Source organism: Thermobia domestica, chromosome 18, assembly GCF_964235325.1.
Source record: "Thermobia domestica chromosome 18, izTheDome1.hap1.1, whole genome shotgun sequence".
NCBI classification, from domain to species: Eukaryota; Metazoa; Arthropoda; class Insecta; order Zygentoma; family Lepismatidae; genus Thermobia; species Thermobia domestica.
The window spans coordinates 167618231-167644958 of NC_137471.1; the positions used below are offsets into that span (position 1 = coordinate 167618231).

Sequence of the window (26728 nt, forward strand, 5' to 3'; positions counted from 1 at the left end):
CTCTTTGTCAAGTCGAGTTTTCCCCTATCTAATAACATTGGAACTTTTTTCGAATTTTTCTCAGTAACCAATGAACAAATCCCTACAAAAATTTGCATGGAGTCAGGTCAATAATAAAGGATTCCTTATATGAGCTTATAATTTTATTAAAAGCCTCCAATTAAGTTATTCATTCCCCCCCCCCCTTTTTTTATCATGTGAAAATTCGCAACAACGCATTGACGACACTCGGTTCTCTCTTCTAGCAGGTTGCGGAGGGTTACTTTGAGGTTGAACATTGTCCACAGCTGCGAGGGGACCCTTTTCAAGAATGACATATTTATGGCATTTCAGTGAGGAGGCGTTGGAGTACGTTTTCTTTGCTGAAAGCAGAAAAAAAAGAAATAAAAACAATGAGAACAAATCCATTCCTCTTTTACATTAGCTTTTCCCCCGTTCATGGATAGACAGTTGTAAGCAATTAGAAGCGAACTGTCTCTATTGAATAAAGATACTTTTAGTGTATACGAAAGCGAATATCACTTTATTATTATTATTACAACAGTTTTGAATAAAGTGGCATACAAAACATATAAAAATAATACAAAGGCCATAAATATGCGTGGCTTTGAAAAATGTGCAGAATTTGTGGTTCCCACATGAAAGTCGGAAAAATACATAAACCTTCCATTATTTCCATTTCCTCCCTTTTCTCTGTAACATCAAAACAAGAAACCCCTTTGCCATTTTCGTCTTCAGCACCCTTATCCAATAATGTCTGCTTATGTCTCCGTTACACAATACCTACTAAAGTTTCGAGAATAGTGTAATTTTTAGATTCACCCTTTTCTCCGCGACAGTTCAAAACAAAAAGTAATCTCGCTTTTTCAGTGCTATTTTCGTGTTTAGCACTCTAAAATTGTCCAAATATGGTTATTCATAACTCCATTAGAAAATCTATATTGAACAACGTTATTTACTAATTAGCGTTTCTAGGAGCAGATTTTTATGTATAATCACTATATCTGTATCCGGTAACTGTCTTTTCTTTCCACCTGAAACAAATTTCAAATGCATTATTATCATATTTCATGCATAATATAAATTACTGCATATGTATAAATAACTGCCTTTGCAGTTATAGTCAGAACTTCGTATACTATTTTAAAAGCAAAAATCCGCACTTTTATACTAATTAAACTCCAAGAAACTTAATGGAAACTACCACAGATTTCATATTACAGAAATAAAACTGTTAATTTGTCGACATCTCAAAGTACGTTGGGTATGGTTACCATACATTAGCATTTTTACAGACATGTCTGCATTTTGAGAGTTAAAATTTCCATCCACATACATTTCCTGACCAAATTGTTTCGTTGTCTTGAACATGGCTAAATCTAGTCACACCGGGACTCTACTTCTTACTATTGTGTTTAGTATAAGCTTTCCGCATATTACCCAGGTAAGGAGGGGAGTACACGTAGAAGTATGCTCACATTTTGACATTTCAGAATATGGTAATCCTAAAATTGGCCATTTGCCCAACTTGACCTTAGTTTTGTAGAAGTTTCATTTTCTCATTGATCAAGACATGCATTACATGCTACCGTGTAAATTGATTATCTATCTATCTTGGGATTCGGACGCATTGAAGCAGTCTCATTTTCGGGTGTTCCTTACTTTTGGGCTCCTATTTACGTTTATATTGGGCACACGGTATAATATTTTCTTCATCTCTTAAAAACCTTGTACGAGAAGAATATCTATTACTGTTGTTTTCAAAGGTCAATAAATCAAAGGTAGAAAGAGGGAAAAGCTGCTCATTAAAACTAATTCTCCCGAAAACACGAGAGACGTTAGTAGTGTTCCTTGGTTTCTATGTCAACTGTAAGTGATTTTTGAACATAACGTTACCAATATTATACGACATTGCAAATAATTTTGTACTCCAGTTGAAATGGATTTGTTGAGCTTTAGATAACCTATTATTTTCTTATTGGAAGACAATTCCATCTGGAAAACTCAGGAAATTTATAACAAATAAGGGCCAGTTCATGTTGCAAAATGAAAAAAAAAAAAAAAAAATAATAATAATAATAATAACAGCATAGCTCCTTGTTGGTTATCTATCAAAAGTTTAACGTATTAAATGTTTCACATTTAAAGTATTAAATGTTTCACAGTAGGGATCGCTGCTTTACGTACTTTGCTACTTAGATGTTGTTTCGAATTTTCCTTGAACCAGAGATCTTATTTGCATGTAGCGTTATACGTGGAAGATATGAATCTTTGAAAAAAGGATGTACCATAGATGTGATTTCTGGGTAATAGCATGCTATATACTTGCCACGTTCAAATCATCCCCAACGGGCTTCCTTGTAGTTAAGCAGAAAGTTAACCCTAACTGTATTCATAAATAACACTCGAAACAAGCTATAAACGGCACTAGCTAGGGATGCACACGAGTCGAAACATGTCTCGAATCTCGACTCGAATTCGAGTCGAGACACACTTTGTAAAATTCGAGACGAATCGAGACAAACTTATTTCTCGACTCGGATTTTCGATTCGAGACACTAGTCGAGTCGAGACTGCTCGTAAAAATCTCGACTCGACTCTAATGTCTCGAAAATCTTTCTATAATTTGTAATATTATCTTGAAGAAAGTATTCACTCAGAAACAGTTTTGAAACCAATTTCTGGGAGCACCCATGTGTCTAGTGGAGCAAGGCATCACAACGGCCCAGGCGTCACACTGTTTGCAGACTACGTACAACCCTTCATGACGACCATGTTTCCCAACGGTAGTGGCATTTTTCGACAAGATAATGCACCATGCCACAAGGCCAGGAGTGGGATAGAATGGTTCGAAGATCACAGGGGCGAGTTCCAAGTGATGTGCTAGCCGCCCAACTCGCCGGATCTGAACCCAATCGAACACATCTGGGATGTGATTGAACGTGACGTCAGAGCGCATCGCCCCTTCCCCGGAATTTACGGGAATCAGGTGACCTGTGTGCATATGTGGTACCAACTCTTTCCAGCGACCTACCAAGGATCACTGAGTCCATGCCAAGACGTGTCGCCGTTGTTATCCGTGCCAAAGGTGGACATACTGACAATTAGGTAGATAGTCATAATGTTCTCGCTGATGTGTGTGTATATTTTAACTTGTATATTTTTTGTCTCGACTCGAATTTCATTAATGTGGTAGCTTGATGAAACAGTATTCCATCACATATTTTTATACTGATGCGAAAATGTTTTAGTTGAATAAGTATGACATTGACAAACGGGTGTACTTCAATAAAAAGTAAGGCCTGTATTTTAAAATGAAGCATCAAAAGACAATGTATAAAATTAAAATTATTCTGTTAATAATATATGTTGTACTATTTGTATAATACTGTATGTGTTGTAGCCATATATGAAATTTCACTTCCACCGTTTGGAAATAAATATTCCATGTGTAGAATGCGTAAGTTTCAAGGTTATTATTATCAGGTTACACTATATCCTGTAACCAAGAAATAAATCCCTATTCATATTTCGAAAAGTTATAATAATAGAAAATGATATTTGTATCTATATTGTCTAGTAGAGCCTATTTCATTATGTATAGATATCTTTCTTGTGTAATAAAAGAATCCCTGATACTACGGTTCACTTTCTCCTACAAATGCGCCCTGTAATAAGGGTAATGTGTGGTCAGTTCCTCAATTTCCCAATTGATTCGCGATACTGAATCAATACCGAAAAATTTGTCATCACTAGGAATAGAATTCGACAGCATTCACGCTAAGAACAAATTTGTGTAACAAAGAAGGTTTATTTCTAAATTTTCTTCGCATGTGGTAAAAAAAAATGATTACTATTTAGCATAAAAATTCTATAATAGTATTTAAAGTTGTTAAAGCGATACATATTATAATCATAATTATTAGTCCAAAATGCTACTTTAACTGGTTTACCTGTTTCCGTGAGGTTACAAAAGTGAAAGAGCGCTAGTGTATTCAATGTGAAAACCCAGCTGGTGTCGGCACGGAAACAATGAATTGATTTTAACGTCCCTTTCAGCAGCGAGGCTATATGAAACGAGACTACTGATTAACGTGAATTCCGAACCACATGAGCTCCCGCCGGGAATCGAATAAGGATCTCCCACGCTAAAGGCGGCAGGGAAACGAGCATTACCGGCAAGGGCGAACCGATGTGGTGACCTCACATTTTAACTAGGTTACTAGTGTCAAAGCCGCAGCGAGATTCCCTGCTCCTTACAGGCTCTTGTTCCACGGATTCCCTACAATTATTATTATTATTATTATTATTTCACACAGGAGATTGATCTGGTATCACAGCCGTCTGTTAATTTATATTTGTATAACCAATCACTAAATCTAAGACTTTGAAATACACGAGATGCAAGAGGCACCTTGCTAGGTTCGAAAGTAACCACAAAAACTTCCAATAAGACTGGACGAATATACTAAAAGCAATAGCTTCAGCAAAGAAAATAAAGAGCGCCCACTCTTCTGAGTGCCATAAATCTGTCCTCGAAAAAGGTGACAGGGGTAGAAACATTCATTCCGCAGATGCGTTATGGACAGAGTTTTAAAACCTGTTTTAAATGGCTAGCCCGAATTTCTCGCATGCTGCTAACACAAACAGGAAGAAAGAGAGATCGCACTGTTGCAAATCTTCACATGGAAAAAAGGGGGGAATGAATAACTTAATTGGAGGCTTTTAGTAAAATTATAAGCTCATATAAGGAATCCTTTATTATTGACCTGACTCCATGCAAATTTTTGTAGGGATTTGTTCATTGCTTACTGAGAAAAATTCGAAAAAAGTTCCAATGTTATTAGATAGGGGAAAACTCGACTTGACAAAGAGGTAGCAACAGCCTTAACTATGCATGATATTTTGCTACCTTAACTAGCTAGTAGAAACGATTTTGATCTTACCTAGTTACGAATTTACGAATTAGAACAAGGTTTATTCAGTTGCAAGACTATTGCGTAACGATATAAGATTTTTATGGTCAAATTCTATTTCTGAAAACTTCATTATTTTTGTTGGACTGATAATTATATTTCACTTTAATTACTGGCAGCGAATGTGTTGAACGCGTAATAGTATGTCCACTCGACACAAGGAGGATTGGGTTATATTCAACAAAATTTCAAATTGAACTTACCCAATTGAAAAGCTTTGGCGACACCATTGTGTTCCATCGGACCACCAGCACTATGGACAATCGCCCAATATCGTAATTTCCATTGCAACAAATTACGTTAGAATACAGGTACGGAAATTCCATCTCTCTCCTCCTCCAGGTTTTCCATAGGCAAGTAAGGGCATATGTAGACATCGTGTTAACAGTTCAAATGTGCAAATATCCAATCAGCTGGTTCTGAGGCATGTCACGAAAGAGAATAACGCTGATTCCCATTTCATGCTCCGTCGTCATGATAGAACCCAAGGGCATAAATGGACTGTTTATCCATGTAGATCCTTATCTGGTTCTGTTGACTTGGTACAAACGAGGAATAGGTTTTCGATAGATTAAGGTCATTATGGATTTCTGGAAACAGACAACATTCGTTATCACGCTTCTGTTCACCTTACGTAACTTCAAATTCCCCTCGTAGCGGTATCCGGTGACAATCGCGATTTCTTGCTAGGAACTTTCTCTCAACTGATGGTAAAACTCGGTACGTCCCTTGCGAGAGACGTCACGGTACGTAATTACCTGACGTGTGTGACAAATTTAGGGATCATCCAACGTCCCACGGTTATGCCGGTTAGGTTAAAGGAGACGGTGATGATGAGAAATTAACGAAATGGTGGAATGAAGAAAGTGGAAGGAAGCGGAAGAATCCCGAGAAACCCACGAGCACGGCGTTTGTCCACCACAAAGTCCACACGGCGCGAGCTGGGATCAAACAAGGGACCCCATGCAGCGGAGGTGAACGCTCTACCACTAAGCCACCGCGTCCCCCTCAATATGACAACAGTTTTCCATTTTGACCCCCGCCTTCCCAAGTGCCTTTTCTTGAGTTTGTGGCAGTTTGCCTTATGTTGAACAATATGGCATCTGATGAGGTTGTGGCTGACAGTGGACTGTGCCAGATTTAATCTCTGAGCCATGTCACGTTGGGGAGTTGCATTCTCCTAGTCTGGCTGTCGACGAAATTTATGAACCACTTCAGGTGACGCTTTTGCTGGTGATCTCGAACAATGTTTACCGTAACCTTTATTTGCTAAACGTTTCTGTACAGGTCGCAATATCTTTAGCTGGCATCATTCCGATAATTAAACCATTTTCCCTACACTTTCACTATTCGGTTGTACAGAAAATACGCGTATTAAAGTCATGATGTAGCTTTCCCAATAACGGTTCACTATCAGCGGTGTTTCAAACGCCAAAATTACATTCTCCTGCAAGTTGAGACATCACACTCATGACGACACCGTTTTCATGTTTCTGGAGCAAGTCCACAGCTGACAGCACTGTTGCCAAATCACTCGGATATAATTTAATCAACCTTCTAAATGGAAGCATTTTGTCAATAGTTTCTGGGCGAACGGACAGTTTTGTTTGACACAAGAAGAATGTCAATCGAGTTCGTCCATCCGTACTAAGACTATCGACAATAAATCACAGATTGGGCGAAGACTTTACCAAAAAACGTAAAATAAAATTAAAACAGTAATACTCCTCATTAAAATCAATGGTCTTCTTTCGCCAAGCCCTTAAAGCTAGAAATACAATACATACAAAGGTAGGAAAAAAACATTCCATGAGCTATTTTTTCTCAATGAGAATTTCGCGGTGGGACTTCTATTTTCTTAATTTGAAGTCTATAATGAAGTAACTCACTTATTCTATGGCCTATAGAACCCGAAGGTTCAATGCCGCGTTCACAAAACCTCTTCACCGACTTCTATCCATAGCCAACTGTGATATTTACTCCATAGGATGGTAACCCTAGTAGAGCAAACATTACATTAAGCAGTCATTAATCGAATTTCTCACCCGAGCGTTAACGACGAAACAAGTTATTACAAAAACAATAGCTTCTTTCACCGCTAACCACATATAGGCGAAAATTCAAACAACAACCTTAAACTTACAAATAGGACAAATTTTCAGCATCATTCAATCTGAAAACAACTGACCACAATAATTCGCTAACATTAATATGTATTTTGCATCATGCACAATAAAGCGAACGAACATGAGGCAGCAATTTTTGGGTCAGAATAACGCTAATGATACGCACAAATTGGAGATTATATTTAATATTAACGCTACACTTACATTTCTTTACAAGTAAAAGGTAATATTATAACAACAAAAAATGTCGATGTTTTTAGATTGTGAAAATACAAACGGATGTGCTCAATATTACATTTTATATGAGTTGTTTCAGCAGCGATGAGAAGGTGAGTCTCTTCCTTGCACCTCTCGCGTTTTCTCCTTGTTCTCGCTGCTCATGTGAGTCTTACCTACCATAATGACGTAAGCACAAATACGACTGTGTCTGGCTGCAGTTGATTGCCAAGGCCACTGGCTGCTTCGTCTGATTGTTGCTGATATACATCCGTTGCGAGAACGTACAACGATTAGTTACACTATTTGTTTAAAGGTAGCAGCTTTTAAAATAAAAACGATTAAATTGTCTGAGCCGGGTACATCAAAAATAATGCAAAAATAAGTTTATGACTACTACTACTACTTCTACTTTCTATTCCTGTCAGATTCTTCTTAATATTGTCCTCCCACCTGCTCCCAGGTCTTCCTAATGGTCGTTTTCCAATTGGTCTTTCAGTTAAGACTTTCAAATCGTTTCGACTTTCTTCCATCCTGGCTACATCACCTGCCTGTCTGAGCCTCCTAGATTTGATGACCCTAATAATATTTGGTAAACCGTATAAATTATGTAGTTCTTCGTTATGAAGTTTCCACCATTCCCCATTCCCGTTCCTCTTGGGTCCGAATATTCGCCTCAGGATCTTGTTCTCAAATACTTTCAGTCTATGTTATTCACTCAGAGTGGGCAACCATGTTTCGCAACCATATAGAACAACAGGCATGATTATCGTTTTATATACTTCAAGCTTCAAATTTCTCGATAGAACCCGCGACGGCAAGGGATTTTGAACCGAATAGTAACACGAATTCTCTGCTTTTAGGCGACATTTAATTTTTTTGTGAATATGATTTTCGTCTGTTAATATTGATCCTAGATATTTGAAAGTATGCACTTTATCAAAAGTATTATTTGATATTTTAACGCATCCATAGTTTGCAGTATTACGGTTCCGACGCATTTCCATGTATTTAGTTTTCTCTGCATTTACCTCTAAACCTATGTCCCTACAAGCGTTTAATAAGACCTCTGCATTTCTTTCTATTGTTCTCCTATCATCCTCTGTTAAATTCACATCATCAGTAAATGGCATAACCTGGTGAATATCATTCAACTCTAGGCCCTGGTTGCTATCTTTCATTTTCCTTATAGCGTACTCCAGGATAAATCTGAATAATAATGACGACAACGCATCTCCTTGTTTCAGGCCATTCTCAAACGTGAGAGCTCGTGGACAGAAATTTTCCTACCCGGACTATAAATTTCAAGTCTATACAAGATAAAATTGTACCTCAAATTAAAAGCAGTAAAATGGGTGAAGAGATGAACTTCAGTGTTTGGAATTAAATCTCACTGAGTGTTAAGAAAATAAATAAATAGGAGTAAGAAAAAAAATCTAACGAACTTGAAAATATTTTACTCTGAAAATAAAATAAAATGGAAACGAGAATACTTCTACATTGCTCTAATTAGTATTATTACTGAGACTAATTGTTCCGTCTACAAGTGAACACATTCATAACGCATTCTTGAAAAAACACTACAAAAATTACACTTCACTTATTAGTAAAAAAACAAGATCAATGCACAAGATTATTTGATCACACAGTGGTAGTGAAACGTGGTGACATGGGGAACTAAAGGTAAACATACTTTGACAAATTAATAACTGCAAGGTCAACATACAGATAAGGGAAAGGTATGAAGAGTTCCAGAGCACAATAATTCGTCATCTATCATCATCTTGAAATGATTCGCACGCTGAACCCACTTGAAATCTCTGCTGGACAGGACACTAAGAATGGAATTTTTGAACTGTAAACGCTGTTAGTTTAGAAAACAGTGCGTTTCATTAACAGGGCACATGTTATTACTAAGAGACTCTAAAGAATAAGAAAAATTTAGTGTAAGAAGTGTTTTTTTTTTTTTAACTCTCAATTTGTTTTTTTCAAAGTAAGGGAAATGAATGGTAGGTCACCAGTTCGGGAGGGAGAAAAATGAAATTTCAGTTTAACGTCCCACGATTATGCCCTTAAGGCTACGGGAGACGATGATTAAAGCAAGTGAATGATGATGGAAGAATTGGTGGAATGAAAAATGGAAGGAAACGGGAGTACCCCGAGAAAACCGACCATCACGATGTTGTCCATCACAAACATACATGGTCGGGGACCGAACCAGGGATCACACGTATTGGAGATAAACGCTCTACCGCTAAGCCAGCGTGTCCCTCGCCAGTTTGGGAGGATTACTCTAATTTAATCTCTATAAATGGAAGAAGGACTCCTCATTGATTGCCTGATCAACGCCTAGGCCAAACTGCCTAAAGTAGAGACTTCAATTTGGAGAGTGCATATAGCACTTATGAGTAAGGTTTCATTATAGAAAGATGTTTGGAAATTCATGTGAAAAAAAATGCTGAATCAAGTACTTGATTATTAGATTTCCACACTATACTGTGCATAAGTGTTGGAAGTCTTACGCAACGAGTATGTCCGTACGTTGAAATGCATCAGAGCAAAAACGGTAAGAGATATGGAAAAGTTTATTTTGGCATTGAATTCAGCACCCCAAAAATATATTTCATCTCCTGTCTACTCAAATCGGAAGTGGTAGAAATGAACTGTTTCCGGTTTCAACGGTTGATCACCATAGAACAAAAACAAGAAATGACAACGACAAAGGTCTTTTCTTACAAGATTCAATCTTCTCTTGTATCACTCTACCAAGACTAGAAATGGTAGAAATTTACTAGTTAACAGGTTTTACCTCACACTATTCATCTATTGCGACCGTAAATTTTAGATCTGTTTCAATATTTAAAAAAAACACTTTGAGTTCAATGTCCCACGATTATGTCTGTTAGAGACGATGATTAAATAGGGTGACCATACGTTTCGTTTTGACCAGGACAGTCCCGTTTTAGAGGCGTGTCCCGGCCGTCCTGTCAGTAGACGTTAAAAAGTAGTATTTGTCCCGTTTTATGTAAGTGAACGATTTACCAAACATTGTTAGGGCCATCAAGTCTAGGAGGCTTAGGTGGGCAGGTAATGTAGCCAGGATGGAAGTAAGTAGAAACGCTTTCAAAGTCTTGACTGGAAGGCCAATCGGAAAACGACCATTAGGAAGACCTTGGTTCAGATGAAAGTACAATGTTACGATGGATCTCGCAGAAATAGTAGTACAAAGTAGAAACTCGATCCAGTTGGCTAAGGATAGAAGTCAATGGAGAGCTTTTGTGAATGCGACATTGAACCTCGGGTTCCATAGGCCATAGAGTTAGTTACATAATTAATAATAACAAAGAGGCAAGGATTGAATTGAAATTCCCTATATTAAACGTGATCCATAATTTGCAGTAGTGCTCGGAATATAAAGTTTGATATTCCATTGGAAGCAGTAGGAAAAATGTTGTGCCTCTTTGGTGTTGTCGAGCGTATTTATTCAATCATGAATAACATATGGACAACTGAAAAATCTTCCTTGCATGTTGCAACAATGAAATCTATGTTACTTGCACGGGTAACTTCACAGAGAAGTATAGTGAATTTTATGAAAGACTAGTGAAGAATAAAGCTTTTCTCACGAAGATACTTCTGAGAAATAGTTCTGGCATTCTTCAGTTCAGGAGTCAACTTCTTACCTAATGTAATATGAAGGATTCGAGCTAGGGCAAAGGAAAAAATGCAGGCAGCATCATGTCCCACTATATTGTAAGTTAAATGCTGTTTACATTTTATAGCTTATATATATATGTTATATTATATCACAATATAAATGTATTAGGTATTCCTAAGGTAAACGGGAACTAATTTACGCACTGACCTGTTTCTCATTTCTTATTATTTTTTAATATGCCGGAACCTGTCCCGTTTTCAGCTGAAAATTTAATGGTCATTCCATGATTAAAGCAAGTGAATGATGATGGAAGAACTGGTGGATTGAGAAAGTGGGAGGAAACGGAAGTAACCCGAGAAAACCGACGAGCACAATGTTGTTCATCACAAACTTACTTGGCTGGATATCAAACCAGGGACCCCGTGCACCAGAGGTAAGCGCTCTACCACTGAGCCCCTTTGTTTCAATATTAAATTCGGACAGTTTGAAATTCAACTGTGAAACGAAAGTCACTTGTTTTAAATGAGACGTCAAAATATCAAAATTTAATGTTTGTAACCGAAATTAAAGGATTAAAGTAGTTCATCACTGCTAGGACGAATCAGACAATACAGTATGCTAGTTAGTAGTCAATATTTTTCATATAAAATAAGTAACTAATATATTCCAGAACAATACAAGCTATCAGGTGCATCACATTGGCAACAAACTAGTTGGAGCGATTTTCTCGATATCTACGCCTCAGAGTTTATTTTGAACTACGCCATCTTGTTCAGCTTGATATGATCTCATCTTTGCACAATATTTTTAAACGTAATGATAGTTTTGGAATAACCTCATTATGTACTGTTGTCTTGCTAGCATCATTAAGGAAGAGGTTCATGGGAGTATACTTTAGCATCAGTTTATCTTAATAGGTGGCAACGTTCTTGTACAATCCGCGGCAAAAAACCTGCAACATGAACATATAAGTTTGTGAAATGAAGAAGTCTTTTTCTCCAAAATAAGTGTGCACGGGAGGAGGCCGAGGTTTATCCTGGCGTGATTCGTTCCACTTAGACGTTATGTTCATTCCCTGTGCTGTTAGGCGTAGTTTCACAATAAACTTACATCCTCATGTTGCAGGTTTTTTGCCGCGGATTGTACAACATAAATTATGATGTACAAAAAAAAAATATATATATTTTTCTCGGCATGAGTTTTATATTGATATACAACATTTTGTTCAAGTAATTTATATTTATCGATTGCTATATGTCTCGTCTTTGGACATTTTCTTCTTCGCTGAACTTTAATATGACAGAACTGTAATAATTGCTACCCCTATTTCTCCTCCTTCGACGCCCAATTTCCAAAAATCTGACCGAATTTGAGAAGTTTTCAGCTTAAGCAGTTTGGCCTACGAGTTCATCAGTCAGGATTTCTTGTTTTATAATACTTGCTCCAATTGTTGATAAGGTTCGCTTTGTCAACTGCGATTTACGGTCTTTTATTGTAAAGTGGCGCTAAAAAACAGTATCTTAGTTTATTGTCGTTGCTTCAATCTCGGCGAATGCTTTCTCAACAGAGTGAAAGGCCATTTCGTTTCAATGGTGCTGACACCAACCGTTTAACTTTCATCTGAGCTCTTTACCTTATACATACTAAGAATCTCTATCAAACACACTTAAGCTTTTATTCAACGTTAAAGGCAGGTCTCTTTTGTAATAAGCATGTGTAATAGAATTCAAATATGTTACATAAATATCCGTGTCTGAACTCACTTAAAAACCTTTAAATATAACGTCTCACTTGATCGCTTTCGCAGTGAAAAATATAATATAAAAGTTTTAGACCAGATTACTTATAAATATTTCACGAGTTAATTTTCTTATTGTAGGGAAGTGATGTTAATGTCGTAAAACTAATTAGGGTAATAAATACTTCACGTTTACTACCGTCTACCGTAATAATTTCTTTAGTATGAATTATATTCTGTGTATTTGTTATTTCCATGTAATGTCTACCGATATCAGGTATATTAAAAGGTTTTAGTGCATTGGTAGGGTTGCACCTACGTTCGATGGTTGCATTGCATTGGTGTTTAGCGTCCCTTTTAACACCAAGGTTGTATCAGACTTGAACCTACAGCTTAACATGGAATCCGAACCATTTAAGCTCCCACCAGGAATTGAAACCAGGTCTCCAGTGCCGAAGACCCGCATGCTCACTATATAGGATAAGGAAGTTTCTTAAGTTCAAAATGAAAATAAAATGATTTTTTTTTTTTTTGTTTATAGCGTTTAGGTTAAACGAGAGGATTAATGGAAGTGAATAATCGTGAAATTAAATGTTTTGTGCTCTCCCGGAAGCGAGCCCGGCATTACGTGCACTGAAGACACCCGCGCGCTAGCCACTAGACCAGTATGAACAGCTTTTTAGGTTCCAAAATGAAATGAAATCTTTCAGTTTAACGCCTCAAGAATATGCTTGCTAGGCTAAGGGAGACTATGATTAAGACAAGTGAATAATGATGAAATGATGAAGTGGGAGGAAACGGGAGTAACCTAGAGAAAATCCACGGACACCATGTTGTCCACTTCCTAGGTTCGATTTCTGGACTTTCGGCATCTCTGGCCATGTTAGCCCGTCGCGTATGAGGGATGACGTCTCTCGGCGAGCACACTATCCAGGGAAAGGGAAGGAAGCGGCCTGGGGTCTATATGTTAGATACCATCCCGGCATTTGCCTGGTGTAAATGAGGGAAACTCAGAAAAACCTCATTCAGGATGGCTGGCCTGAAAAAGATCTTACACGTTTTCAACCGGGAATCGACCCCGGGACCGAAGGCGAGATTAGTAAGTTCGAATCCTACTGACAGTGCCAATTATTACTATAATAATTTTTTGTATGTAAAGTCCTTATTTCTTCTGTAATCAAATGTACATTAGATTATACCGATGCTTTAAGTTGAATTATTAGGAAATATCAAATAGCTACTTGCTTGTTATGATAAAAATTTGATAGAGATGATTTCTAATTAAAGTATCACTATTCTAACTCAAGGATCCTACCTTTAAGGCGCACGCTTAAAGTAGGTTAAAACTCTACGCATGCATCTCTTTGCCAAATCATTTTAATGTACCTCAATCCACTGGTATCACTAGACATTACACATAAACCAATTAGTACTAAGCAACAAATACTGCACAGAATATAATTCATACATTAAGGTACACAACAGCAAACTTGAAGTATTCCTTGCCCACAAGTTTATCACACTAATATAATTATTGAGTATTTGGTGGACTCTACAGCGTGTGGCCAAAAGTCTGGACCGAGCTAAATATTTGAGAAACTGTAAATGCAGTCGAACCGAAGTTAATTGGGAAATTGGGATCAATGTTGGTGGGAGGGGGAAAACTTTATGACATGGTTAAGATTGTCGTCCGCAGTGTTGGTGGCCGTCATATTGCAATCAATTTATTTTAAATGGCAACATGGTCGTGTTACATATTAAACAACATCCTCGTTCGAAGAGAAATCCAACGGTAAAGCTATTTTTCCAAAATCTGCAATGGTCTTGAAGTTGTGAATGGATTTAGGATAGGTTATGTTATTTTGTAGAATCGAAATTATCCTTTTGACTGGAGAACGCAGTTCAGCAATAATAGCAGCCGTCTTCAATGAGCGACAGCTAAACTGCATCCTCCAATCAAAAGGATAATTTCGATTCTTTCCTCTCGAGCTAACAACTCGTCCTACCTACAAGAAAGAAGAAGAAGAAGAAAAAAGAAGACAGTCAGTTTCCGTCCATACAATGCTCCACAAATAACAAAATTTAATTCTACATAACCTATCATACATCCATTCACAACTTCAAAATCACTGCAGATTTTGTAAAATAACTTTACCGTTGGATTTTCCTTCGAACGAGGATGTTGTTTAATGTCACACGACCATGTTACCAATTAAAATAAACAATGAAATGAAATGAAATCTGAGTTTTACGTCCAACGGTTATGCCGGTTAGGCTAAAGGAGACGGTGATGATGAATAATGAATGAAATGGTGGAATGAAGAAAGTGGGAGGAAACGGGAGAACCCCGAGAAAACCCACGCACACGGTGTTTGTCCACCACAAAGTTTATTTGGCGAGGCCTGGGATCGAATCCGGGACCCCAAGCACCAGAGGTGAACGCTCTACCACTGAGCCACCGCGGCCCCTTAAAATAAACAAGTTTATTCCAATATGGCGGTCACCAACCTTAACCACGTCATAATGTATTCTCCTGCTACCAACATTAATCCCAATTGACTTCGGATCGACTGCATTTATAGTTTCTCAAATATTTAGTCCGGTCTAGACTTTTGGCCACACCCTGTATATTCATTGAGGAAGATTTTTTTTGTACTTAATTGAAACTTTTACTGTAAATTCTTTACATTAAGCTGGTGTACTTACCAATGACATTACTCTGTACAAAGTAAGTCCCATAAAGAAGTGTAGACAGCACTCGAATATTAGATTTTGTTACCACTTTATGCAAGAGGCTGGAGATGAGTTACAACCATCGACCTTTACATAACATTACAATTTGAACTTAGATGATAGTTATTAGCGGGAAAATAACACAACAAAAGCCAGCAAATACTTACATAAAATTTTAAACCCTTATTTAAATCGGGATCTTGTACAATGTCCACTTTATCAAAATCTGGACTCATTTTTCCATTTTCATCTACCAACTGGAGTAACATTAGCTTCCCTGAAGATTTATATCTTGCCTGAACATAATTGTCCATTTTGTTACATACTTGGTCCAAGGCTTCAGTCAGATGGAGCTCGGAACGAGCATACGGAATCTGTCAAAATAATTATTTACCTCTATTTACTTACGGTTGATATAGTATACATATTGCATATATTAAGATAAACATTATTATTACCTCAATACATAAACGTCTCGCAAAACATAATCAATTTAGATATATCCATAAAAATATTTATTTTATGAAAGAAGAGGAACCGTTCTATATAACTGTCACTTAGAATAAGATCATTCACATGAAACACACAAAGGTCTAGAAACAAATCGTCGTTGTGACTTCACAAACGGCTACGTGTAAAATTAAAAATTTACGAGAGTTAAACTAATGCATTGTTTGTTAGGCGAAAAAAAAAAAAAAAAATCAGATACGTGCTGCTCTTGGGCGTGCAATATTCTTATTATTTTAATATAACATCAAATAATGTGTTTTTGGGGAAAAAATTGGGGTTTTGTTTTGTGATATAATTAACTTTTAAATGAACGATATCACACAAGGGTTTTGTGGGTGAACGTTCTACATCAAACTGCTCCTGTATCTGCAAAATAGCTTTTCGAACAAACACTGGAAATACCGAGTTTTGAAGGTGCAGCGACGAAATACTTTATGTATTGGACAACATACACTGTAACACAACACAGCATATTGAGAACGGATAAGGAAGCCTCACTTCTCCAGAGCACACGAACCTGTCCCTTGGAGATAAAAAGCCTGACCTTATTTTTTTTTTTTTTTAAATAGACCAAAGATGTCGGAATCACAGCAGGTAAGATCCAGGCTTCCAGCTGAAACAGTGCAGAATGTCCGTTATCGTGTAAGCCATGCCCTGTCATGGATTGTCATACGCACGTTGCAAGGTTATTTTTCCGGCAATCTGTTTTTGATGGCTTTGTGAAATTTTCATTGAGTTCATTTTGAGTTTAACGTCCCTTTCAGCAGTGGGGCTATATGAGACGGAACCTACTGATTAACGTGGAATCCGAAACATATGAGCTCCCGCCGGGTATCGAACTCGGGTCTCCTACGCCAAAGGTGCGTATGCTAACCGCTTAGTCACGAAGGAGCTCTTGTGAAATTTCCATAGTGTTGCTGGCACCAATCTAATAACAGAGGTCCGTTTACACTGAAGAACATTGTCCACAGACCCTGCAACACAATGCGAATAATTGTGCCTTCAAGCTCCATCACAAACAACTTTTTGACCCAAGAAACGTTATCCTTGTTGGTGGTACTGTGTGAAGCGTTGCACGGATATTCCCATGTGTAAGGCTTTCTGTTAGTCTGCAAGGTACCAGAGTACACAGTTTTCAGTAGAGGAAGGTGTAAATAGACTAGGCGCTGAGGACGGCGGTTCTCCTTTAAAACAAGAGCTCCCTCGTGGTTGCATTGTTAGCGCATGCGATTTCGGTGCGAGACTCGGTTTCGATTCCTGGCGAGAGCTCTTGTGGTTTGAATCCTATCTTAAGCTGTAGGTTTACGTTTCATACAGCCTCGGTGCTTATAGGGACGCTTCATTCCATATCAACCAAACAACTAGTCCTTCAATAACATGTCCACAGCGCATGTGTTTTCTTCGACTGAGTCTTCTCAGGTTATGCGAGATACACCGTACTCACTCGTTCTTCTCGACCCTCGGAACACTACTGGAAAACAGTGCTATTTTCAAATATGGTGCTTGTATGCCCTTGCATGCAAAGAAATAAATTCTCCTTTTTGGAGAGGAACTGGATTACGTCATGTTATGCCCGCTTCAACATATTCATTACATGCCATTGACGCAAGAACGCACTCTTCCACTCGGTCTGAAAGACATTCTGTGCCCACATACACAAATACATGCAGTGCTGCTACCATGCAACCTTTTCATCAAATACTTACAACTATCAGCTCTGTTTATCTTTTATTCGAACGCTCCTTACTCCGTTGTTTACCTAGAATATAGAAGGAACCAGGACTACGGAATGTACGTCATGTTCTTTGCTTAGAAATTGCTTAATTTAACTGCGACTGATACCGGGAAATAAAGTTTCACAACTCTTCTCATTTTCAAGGATTTTTATCCAAGACGAAGACAATAGCAGGAGAAAAATATTTTTTTTATTTATTTTTAATGTAAGGAAACCTGCAGCAAAAGGAAGTAGTGACTAACTTTTGATATTATATATATATATATATATACAAAGGGTTGTACCGAAAGTAAGGTTCCCATATTTTTTACCAATAGAAAACAATGTTTATTGTTATTAATTTATACATCGTTCAAAAGCTTACACTGTTCTATTTTTGAACATAGTCTCCATTTTTCCAGGTCGCTCAGTGTTCGCTTGGCAGCCGTCAGAGATTGAAGTGTTGATCGCCGCTCCCGCCAAGTACGAGGTTCGAGCAGTAATCCGGTTTCTCCACACAAGGAGTTACCACCCGTGGAGATTCATCGGCAACTGACTGAGGTTTATAGTGAAGAGTGCATGTCTGTGCAGCACGTCCGCAAATGGTGCAGGGCTTTTGCTGAGGGTCGCACCGAAGTTCACGATGAAGAACGAAGTGGAAGACCGCCGGTGTCGGACATGCGCTTGTCCAGAAGATCAACAGTGAGCTGCTCAAAGATCGGCAGTGAGCTACCTTCCCTCTTCCCCATGCTAAAGGAACACTTAGGTGGCAAACGCTTCAAGAGCGACGATGAAGTCCCAGCAGAGGTCACACGCTTCCTCAACGGATTGGCGGGAGACTTCTTCGACTTAGGAATACAAAAGCTGGAGCACCGTCTTCAAAAGTGCGTTGAAAAAATGGAGACTATGTTCAAAAATAGACAACAGTGTAAGCTTTCGAACGATGTACAAATTAATAACAATAAACAATGTTTTCTATTGGTAAAAAATATGGGAACCTTACTTTGGTACAACCCTCGTATATATAAAAGGTCAACGTTCGCTTGATGGAGGTTTAGTATATAAATATGACGCAGGAAAAACAATGCTTAACCAACATCGCCAAGGGGTAGGACTTCGTTCCGAGGAGGCAGATCCGCAATCATACTAAGGTCCCTTCAGTTAAAAAGAAAATTAATAATCTACATTTCGCTCTAAAATGATGTTCCAGGCACAGTTCTCCTCTAAATATTATGGTTTACTGTTTCATTCGCTCAATATATCAAATGTACAGTCATGTCCAAAATTATTGTCGCATGTCTATAAATACGTTGATGTAGGAATATAATTTGATAACGATTTCGCCGGTATTTCTTATAATGCTAGTATGTGTATAATCGGCAAAGACATGTATGTGGCAAATTTCATGTCAAAAGAGCAGTAAATGAGAACAATAAAACGAAAATAAAACTTTCGAGTCCATTTAGCAACATCTTGTTTTACTCATTCTAATTTGCGTATTTATAATTCTTTTCCTATGAAATTTACTACAAATATACATTTCCCAATTATACACATAGTAACAGTATTAAATGTACCCTGCAAAATCATTATCAAATCATATTACATAAGCAAGACAGTTATAGATATGCGACAATCATTTTGGACATGACTGTATAATGTATATAATAGCAGTAACAGTTCGGAAATTCGAACATCAGATCATACGAACTAACAGAACCTAGTTTATCGACAGCAGAAATTTACAGGAACCAATTACGTTTTATTCAGTCTTCCGCAGTTTTACTTCTCAACATTATTATTATTATTATTATTATTATTATTATTATTATTATTTTACGTAGTTTCATCAGGAAACATAACTAACTCATTTCGAAGAAATTTTTAATTAATTTAAGTTCACATTTATTCATTAATCGTATTATTAACATTTCGTTGTAATTAAGGACTTACTGATACCATAAACAACGGCTACTAACATCGAGAACAACAGAATTGGATTTTCTGGTATTGCAGACTTCAAGAATAATCATTCCCATTTCTACTAGGCTGTATATGAAAATGCATTGAAAGCACGCTTAGAGTTACCGTATGTTATGACAGAGCTTCGATGTTATATTCAAGCTCGCTGGGGGCTTCGCCTCCGGTCACGGCTTTGCCATGAACTGTGATGACTTGTAAAAGAAGTAGTGTAGACGTATTAACTTCCTGTTACTGCAGGGACCTGTCAACAAACACATTATTTTCAATTCAAACGGCATTATTTCCTGCATATTATCTTCAACTGCATGTAAACTATGTATTCATAAACCTTTACAACCTTCAACAATGATTTAGAGCAGATGAGCAATGCAGAAGTAGAACATGCTCAAGAAACCTCGTATATAGAGAATAAGTAGGTGGAAAACTAATTGGTTTATACATTATTGAAGTATCCTCTTTGTTATTTTCATTTGTAGTTGTTATTGTTTAAACCTATTATTAATACTTAATTAGATATTTTTAAAAAAATAAACGCATATATAAAATCATGTAATAACGAAAATACTTGGCTCGCGCAATACAAACAAAAACTTCTTTCCTAATACAAAACAATCATGATAGGAAAAAATACGAGGGGAAAACAAGTTTATTCCGAGATCGAAACCGGAAGTCCTACTAGTAAGCGGACGTCTTATTTCTTGCCCAAGCTACTACGTCCAAAAATGGGGCCGCGGTGGCTCAGTGGTAGAGCGTTCACCTCTGGTGCTTGGGTTTCCTCGGGGTTCTCCCGTTTCCTCTCACTTTCTTCATTCCACCATTTCATTCATTATTCATCATCACCGTCTCCTTTAGCATAACCGGCATAACCATGGGACGTAAAACTCAAAGATTTCATTTCATTTTACGTCCAATAATAACCATTCTATTACTTCCACATGGTACATAACGCACAGCAAGTCCATTCACAAGCATGCGAACTACCTTAAAAACAAGCATTTGGAAACTATGAACAGTTTCCACACTTCATTTGCAACGAAAATTGCGCCCTTCTCACGATATCCGAATTGTCCCGTCACTCACACGACATGCTGAACATGTCGCGAAATGTTCTTTTTAATGTTTTCGCGAAGTATGAGAACAATTAACTATGTTCAGACATTACAGATATATAACAATAATAATTCCCTAAAATTAGACATTTTACTCTGAATTTCACTATTCCTCGCATTTAAATACTTCGTTTGAAAACAAATACGAATAGTCATACGCATCTCACAAATAAAATTTCACCTATCAGACCAAACCGTATTGAAACATTATGTACTACCCCAATTTATATATATAAATAATCTCCCATTTCAAAATAGAAAGAATAATTAAACTGAAGTACTCACATATTTAACCTAAAGAAACAAAACAATACAAGAAACTCTTATTGAAACACTATGATATCCAACAGACATACACTCTTGGAAACAGTAAGAAAGCTACAAACAAACAAACATATTCACATATTAAAGAAAAAGATAAATCAAACAGTGCAGCGATTCTCCCCATTACTAAATTACATATAAATAAAAAATAATAACATAACCAATTTCTCAAAATCCCATTCATTAGTTTAAACAATTAATATGACATTTTATTCATTACGATATTCTTTAAAAGAGCACATATATAAGGTCATTAGTAGAGATCGGATGCTTAGGCATTAAAAACTTGGAAAATAGGCAGGCAAATAGGCACTTAAAATTTAAAAAATAGGCACTAAAATGTAACTCGAAATAATGAAGATAAATACTCGATACAATTTAAAAAATAGATTAGTCATAAACAATGTTCAAAGAATATAGCAATATACTTGTTTGTTAATGTCTTCTTTCATTCTATATGTAAAAAACGAAACTTGATGTGTATTATATATATATATATATATATATATATATATATATATATATATATATATATATATATATATATATATATATATATATATATATATATATATATATATATATAGAGAGAGAGAGAGAGAGAGAGATTGTAATGTACCACGTGCTTGTGTTATTTACAGTATATAAATTATATATATTTCCCAATCAAATCTTACTTCAAAGAAAATGCATAGAATACCAACATTAGGCACTAAAGCAATTATTTAGGCAGTGAGGGGCGAAATAGGCAAACTAAAGTTGGCTTAAAACGAAACTATAATCCCCGATATAAACTTTAAAACGTTATTTTTGATCATATCTTTAGCATTGAAGAATAGGCATTTTGCCTAACATCCGGTCTCTAGTCATTAGTATTTCGACTTCAGAGGTGTAATTCCAACTACACTGGTCCCATATGTGCTGTGAGCAGTAAGTAGAAAAAAAAAGTTAAAAATGTAAGAAAAATTGAGTAGTCCAGCGGAAAGATATGAGGTTACGAATTAGGAGATCCGGGTTCAATTCCTACCAACTTCTTCTCTTCCTTTTTTTCTTTCTTGGAACGTTTACTTTTATATTGATTGCTAAAAAGTTTGAGTCTATTATGCATGGAATTTCATTTCCACCTTGTCCAACAGACAAACTATTGAATCGAAAGGAGCACTTTCCCACGTATCTCATATATTATAATTATGTAAGCTGCCGACAAGACAATTGCCAAAAGGCGTTTCTGTGTGTGCATGAGTCGGCTTAAAACTTTTAATCAATATTTTTCGGCATCTATTATGACTATTTTCCAAACCGTTGTTCAGATATTGACGTATTTTCGGTCTGGAGGCTAGAGTTGTGCTATAGACTTCAAAATTGGTATACGCATGTAGTTTAACGAGAATCCACAAGGGGCATAAAAGTTTTTTTTTTTTTTTTTTTGATTTCTCGCATAGTTTCCGGTTTGAGGCGCACACTTTTGTCTGGTCTGGCCACTATATCGAGGAAGTGATGCCTAGTGTTTCTTCCAGACCTGTATATTTTTGGGTGGCACTGCCCCCAAGCTCTGTGAGTGCCCCCGGAGAAGACCAAAATAATACGTCTATAATACCATAATAAATAGAATATTATTAGCAGTGCCCCCCGGAATACCAAATGTGCCCCCTGAACATTGTTTCTGAAAGAAACACTGGTGATGCCCCATCTCCGAAGCCTACATATGTTTGAAATTAAAGATTTCTTTGTGTCGTCTCGAAGCTTCACACGAACACAGTACCTCCTGTCCAGACCATCTCAACAGTTGCAGTATAAATATATCCTTTCGCTGTACGTGTGTAATAACGAAAATATTTTGTTCGCGCAATATAAACAGAAACTACTTTGCTAATACGAAGCAATGGTGATAAGAAAAAAAAAAAACGCAAGTCAAAATAAGGTTTCGTTGGGAATCGAACCTCGGGACCTGCTACTTAGAAAGCAGACGCGATTCCTCAGAGCCAAGTTACTACGTTGATTTCTGTTTGTTCTATTACCCTTAACATAGCACATAACAAGGCAGATCAAATCAATTCTACAACATGACAACTTTGCATTCAATTATGGCGACTTCTCTAATGATTTGTTTCTTCACTCAGACTGCACTTAATCTTTAATAATATACCAAAACCTCACTTACCTACCGTGAGCACAACTTACAATTTTCATGGTTACAAATTTTTGAGCCGCCATATTGAATCGAAGATGATGACTTTATCAACATGTCCGATTTTCCCCCTTACTTTACGCTGCAATCTACACGTCCTAATGCAATTTCGTGTTTCCACCATATCTACAAGTTGTCTAGAATTAGACGCCCCCTTAAAACATTCCTAGCACTTTCTTACCCCGAAGATGACTATTTTTTCAAGTTTAAGCATGCATTCGGAGACTACGCATCAAAATAAACATCAGCTCGAAATTTCGACGTTCTAGCAACAGCCATTACAAATTTCACATTTTCTCGATTTGCGCCGCCAAACGAAAACGAATCTTTTTTTTTTTTAACACAAACTATGTTCCTAGCTTCACTGCCTGACAAAATATGACGTTTCTATGATGTGTGCAACTACTATAAAAACCAGCATTTCGAAACGACGAAAAAATTTCGACCCTTCATTTACATGAAAAATGTCGCCTTTTTCAAGATATCAGAATTTTCCCGTTATTCACATCACATGATGAACATGTATGCGAAGTTTGGTGATTGTATGTTTTGTGGAAGTATGCAAACAATTAAGTGTGATTGCGACTTTAGAGGTATATAATATAATTCTCAGCATTTGCTTGCCCCGAAGACTTTACCATTTATGTGGGTAAAGTGTTGACCAATACATAACATTCATGATTTATACATGGAACACAAATACTACCAGCCACTAACTTACAAAGAGTGAAAAAGTGATTTGACTGGACCAGGACTCGAATCCGGGATCTCCGGCATACCGTGCCGATGCGTTAACCACTATGCCACTCAGTCCGCTTCCCAGAACAGCCAAATACTCTTTCACTCTTGCAGTCGGTGCTCTCCACTCAGACCACATGCCTTGTACCACAGCCTAGCTGCTATGCTTGGACAATCTAGTATCCATATATTGAGAACACCTTTTGACGCTTGTAATTCCATATATTAATGAAAAAAAAAAAAAAAAAAACTGATTTAAACTTATTTTTGCATACCAAATCCTCTGTAATGTGAATTCAGCAACTTACAAAGAGGAAAAAAAAAGTGATTTGACTGGACTGGGATTTGAACCCTGTATCTCCGGCATATACTACCAGCCACTGCTTTTAAATACTGCAATTATCATTTACACAAGAACGAAGTTCTATATTGTGGATTAATGTGCTAAAATCTAATAATGCTAACATTTGTTGATTTTAAACATAGTAACCATTTTAAGAACTAAATTCGATGTATATTATTTTTCTCTAAACGTATAAAAGCAATAAAATATAGCAAGTATCAACTTTAAGAGATAACAAGAACATGATTAGCAGACACAACTTATATATAGAAATCAATTGAATAATTCATTTTGAAATTACGATTAAATCGAAGGGCAGCAATTGATATAGAATTTAGATACTTTCAGTCTCAAATCGAACTTTCCGACAGCCTCGAAAGCTCGGGCTGTTAACACAACAAACAAACAAACAAACAAAAAAGAAAAGATCAGATCGGCTGAAGACATATACCACCAACATGAAGCTTCATTGAAGAGTTGAGCTGAGTTTGAGTTTAACGTCCCGTTCAGGAACGAGGTTATATGGGACATGGACCTACTGATTAACGTGGAATCCGAACCACATGAGCTCCCGCCGCGAAAAGCTTCATTGAAGAATTAAAGGGAGCTGTTCCCTTACAAATTTCCACTTTAGAAATAAATGTCCACAGAAAGTAATAAGTGATACTTTTATTATAATTAATACACGTTCACTAACAAAACGTGGCGAAGATACTTCTCAATTTAGTATGCCATTGTAAAAGTTACTTTTTTCCCGTCTGAGTTGTATTTCGTTACGTATATTTCACCAATTCCAATTCCAAATATTCTTTCTTCCTTGACACAGCTAAAGAAAGTATTGTAATCTCTGTTCCCATTTAATGCCTGTAACAAGGAAATAAGCAGCAAATTTTGCGTCCACGAGGTTTCTTTTCGAGAAAACAGTGAAACTGTCTGAAGGCTACATGAATTGAGACACAAGCTAATTCTTCAAACTCTTGCAGTTTTCTGTTGATATCTTTAAAATTTTCACGTTCTTTCAAGTCAAAAACACACCTCTTTATTATCAACTCTAATTCTTGGTTCAGTTTAAGAAGTATAGCTTCAGCAGACGTTTCCAATGATTCAGGAGCATGATCAGAGAAACGCTTAACCTCTTCACTTACGCGCTTCTGCAATAATTTTTTTATATCTGTATAGCGTTTCATCCAGTGTTTTAAAGGTACCTTGCTCCCAGCATTAACATTATCATACTCAGAAATTAAAGATGTTAACTTAGCTTCTTCTTGATTTTTATATTCATTATTATTAAGAATTCTTGGTGATGTTTCGAGTCGGTTCACCTGACTGACGGAACTCTTAGTGTCAGTATAATCTTCTAACACACCAGTTTCTGCATCCCCTTTTACAGCTCGATCATCTGGCAACACAATGATTGGATATTCGAGTTCAGTTGGATGGCTCCATTCCAATCGATCGGGAAGTTTAGCTTTAATATCCTTTACTAATATTGGTGGTTTTGTACTACATCTCATTGGACAACAAACTACAATTGGTGGTGCTGCTTCCAGTTGGCATCCATAGCTGCATTGGAATCTCTGTGAAGTCTTCACTCCCACACGGCATTCACATGATGTTTCTCTAGTTGAACTATGAAATCTAGTCTTATCCGCTAATATAGGAGTATCATACGTACACGAGTTTGTTCTGACGTGACTGTTACTATGGCTGTTTACATTCACATTCCTTGCACTACAGAAATTGAAACTTGCTGGGCAAAAACGGCTGTTGTCGCTGTATATACTCCTCAAGTGTCTTGGAGGAACTCGAAACCTTGCAGGAGGGAAGAATTCATTATATGGATTATGAAATACCGGATACCACATGATGGCTACATACATTATAGGTTGATACTGCATCATTGGAAATCCTCCATGAAGATCATTTAAGGATGATGTATTCATGTTATACGGAGAATGATTGGCTGAGTAAGGTAAGGGCAGTCGTGGAATTCTTATATTCGTTCGATAAGGAACATCGCAAAACAGGGAATCCCCCCATGGAAAATCACACACAACAACATACCGCCAAGTCCAGCCAACAAGTTGGGTAGCACCATACCCGAGAGGAGGCTCTCTACTCCAATACCGACAAGATAACATACTTTTAGTTGTTATTAATGCTATTTCTGATCACTTCAGCTTATATACAACTTTTATTTTTATCTCCTATATTTTTCAACAATGATCAACTTTCCAGTTCCAGTCTTCCTTTCCCAAACCTTTGTCATGGAAACCTTATTCTTAAAAGTTAAAAACAACCGTAACAATGATTAAAGAAAGTTATTGTTAAAATATTTCAATATCGTATCCAATTAATCAACTTAATGACAA

The 26728-nt window shown here is 37.0% G+C and overlaps 1 protein-coding gene across 5 annotated transcripts in view; it reads right to left on the minus strand.

Moving 5' to 3' along the window:
* The window catches only part of LOC145675637 (protein seele-like), a 58729-nt gene that overhangs the window by 8634 nt on the left and 23367 nt on the right, over nt 1-26728 (minus strand). For 3 of the 5 annotated variants that reach the window (XM_081746185.1, XM_081746186.1, XM_081746187.1), the window contains one exon: nt 15615-15821. In XM_081746185.1, the coding sequence (XP_081602311.1) occupies nt 15615-15821 (207 nt within the window). Of the gene's footprint in view, nt 1-193; nt 363-983; nt 1035-15614; nt 15822-26728 lie in introns of those variants that run through there. The other 2 variants (XM_081746189.1, XM_081746188.1) reach the window with 2 other exon arrangements.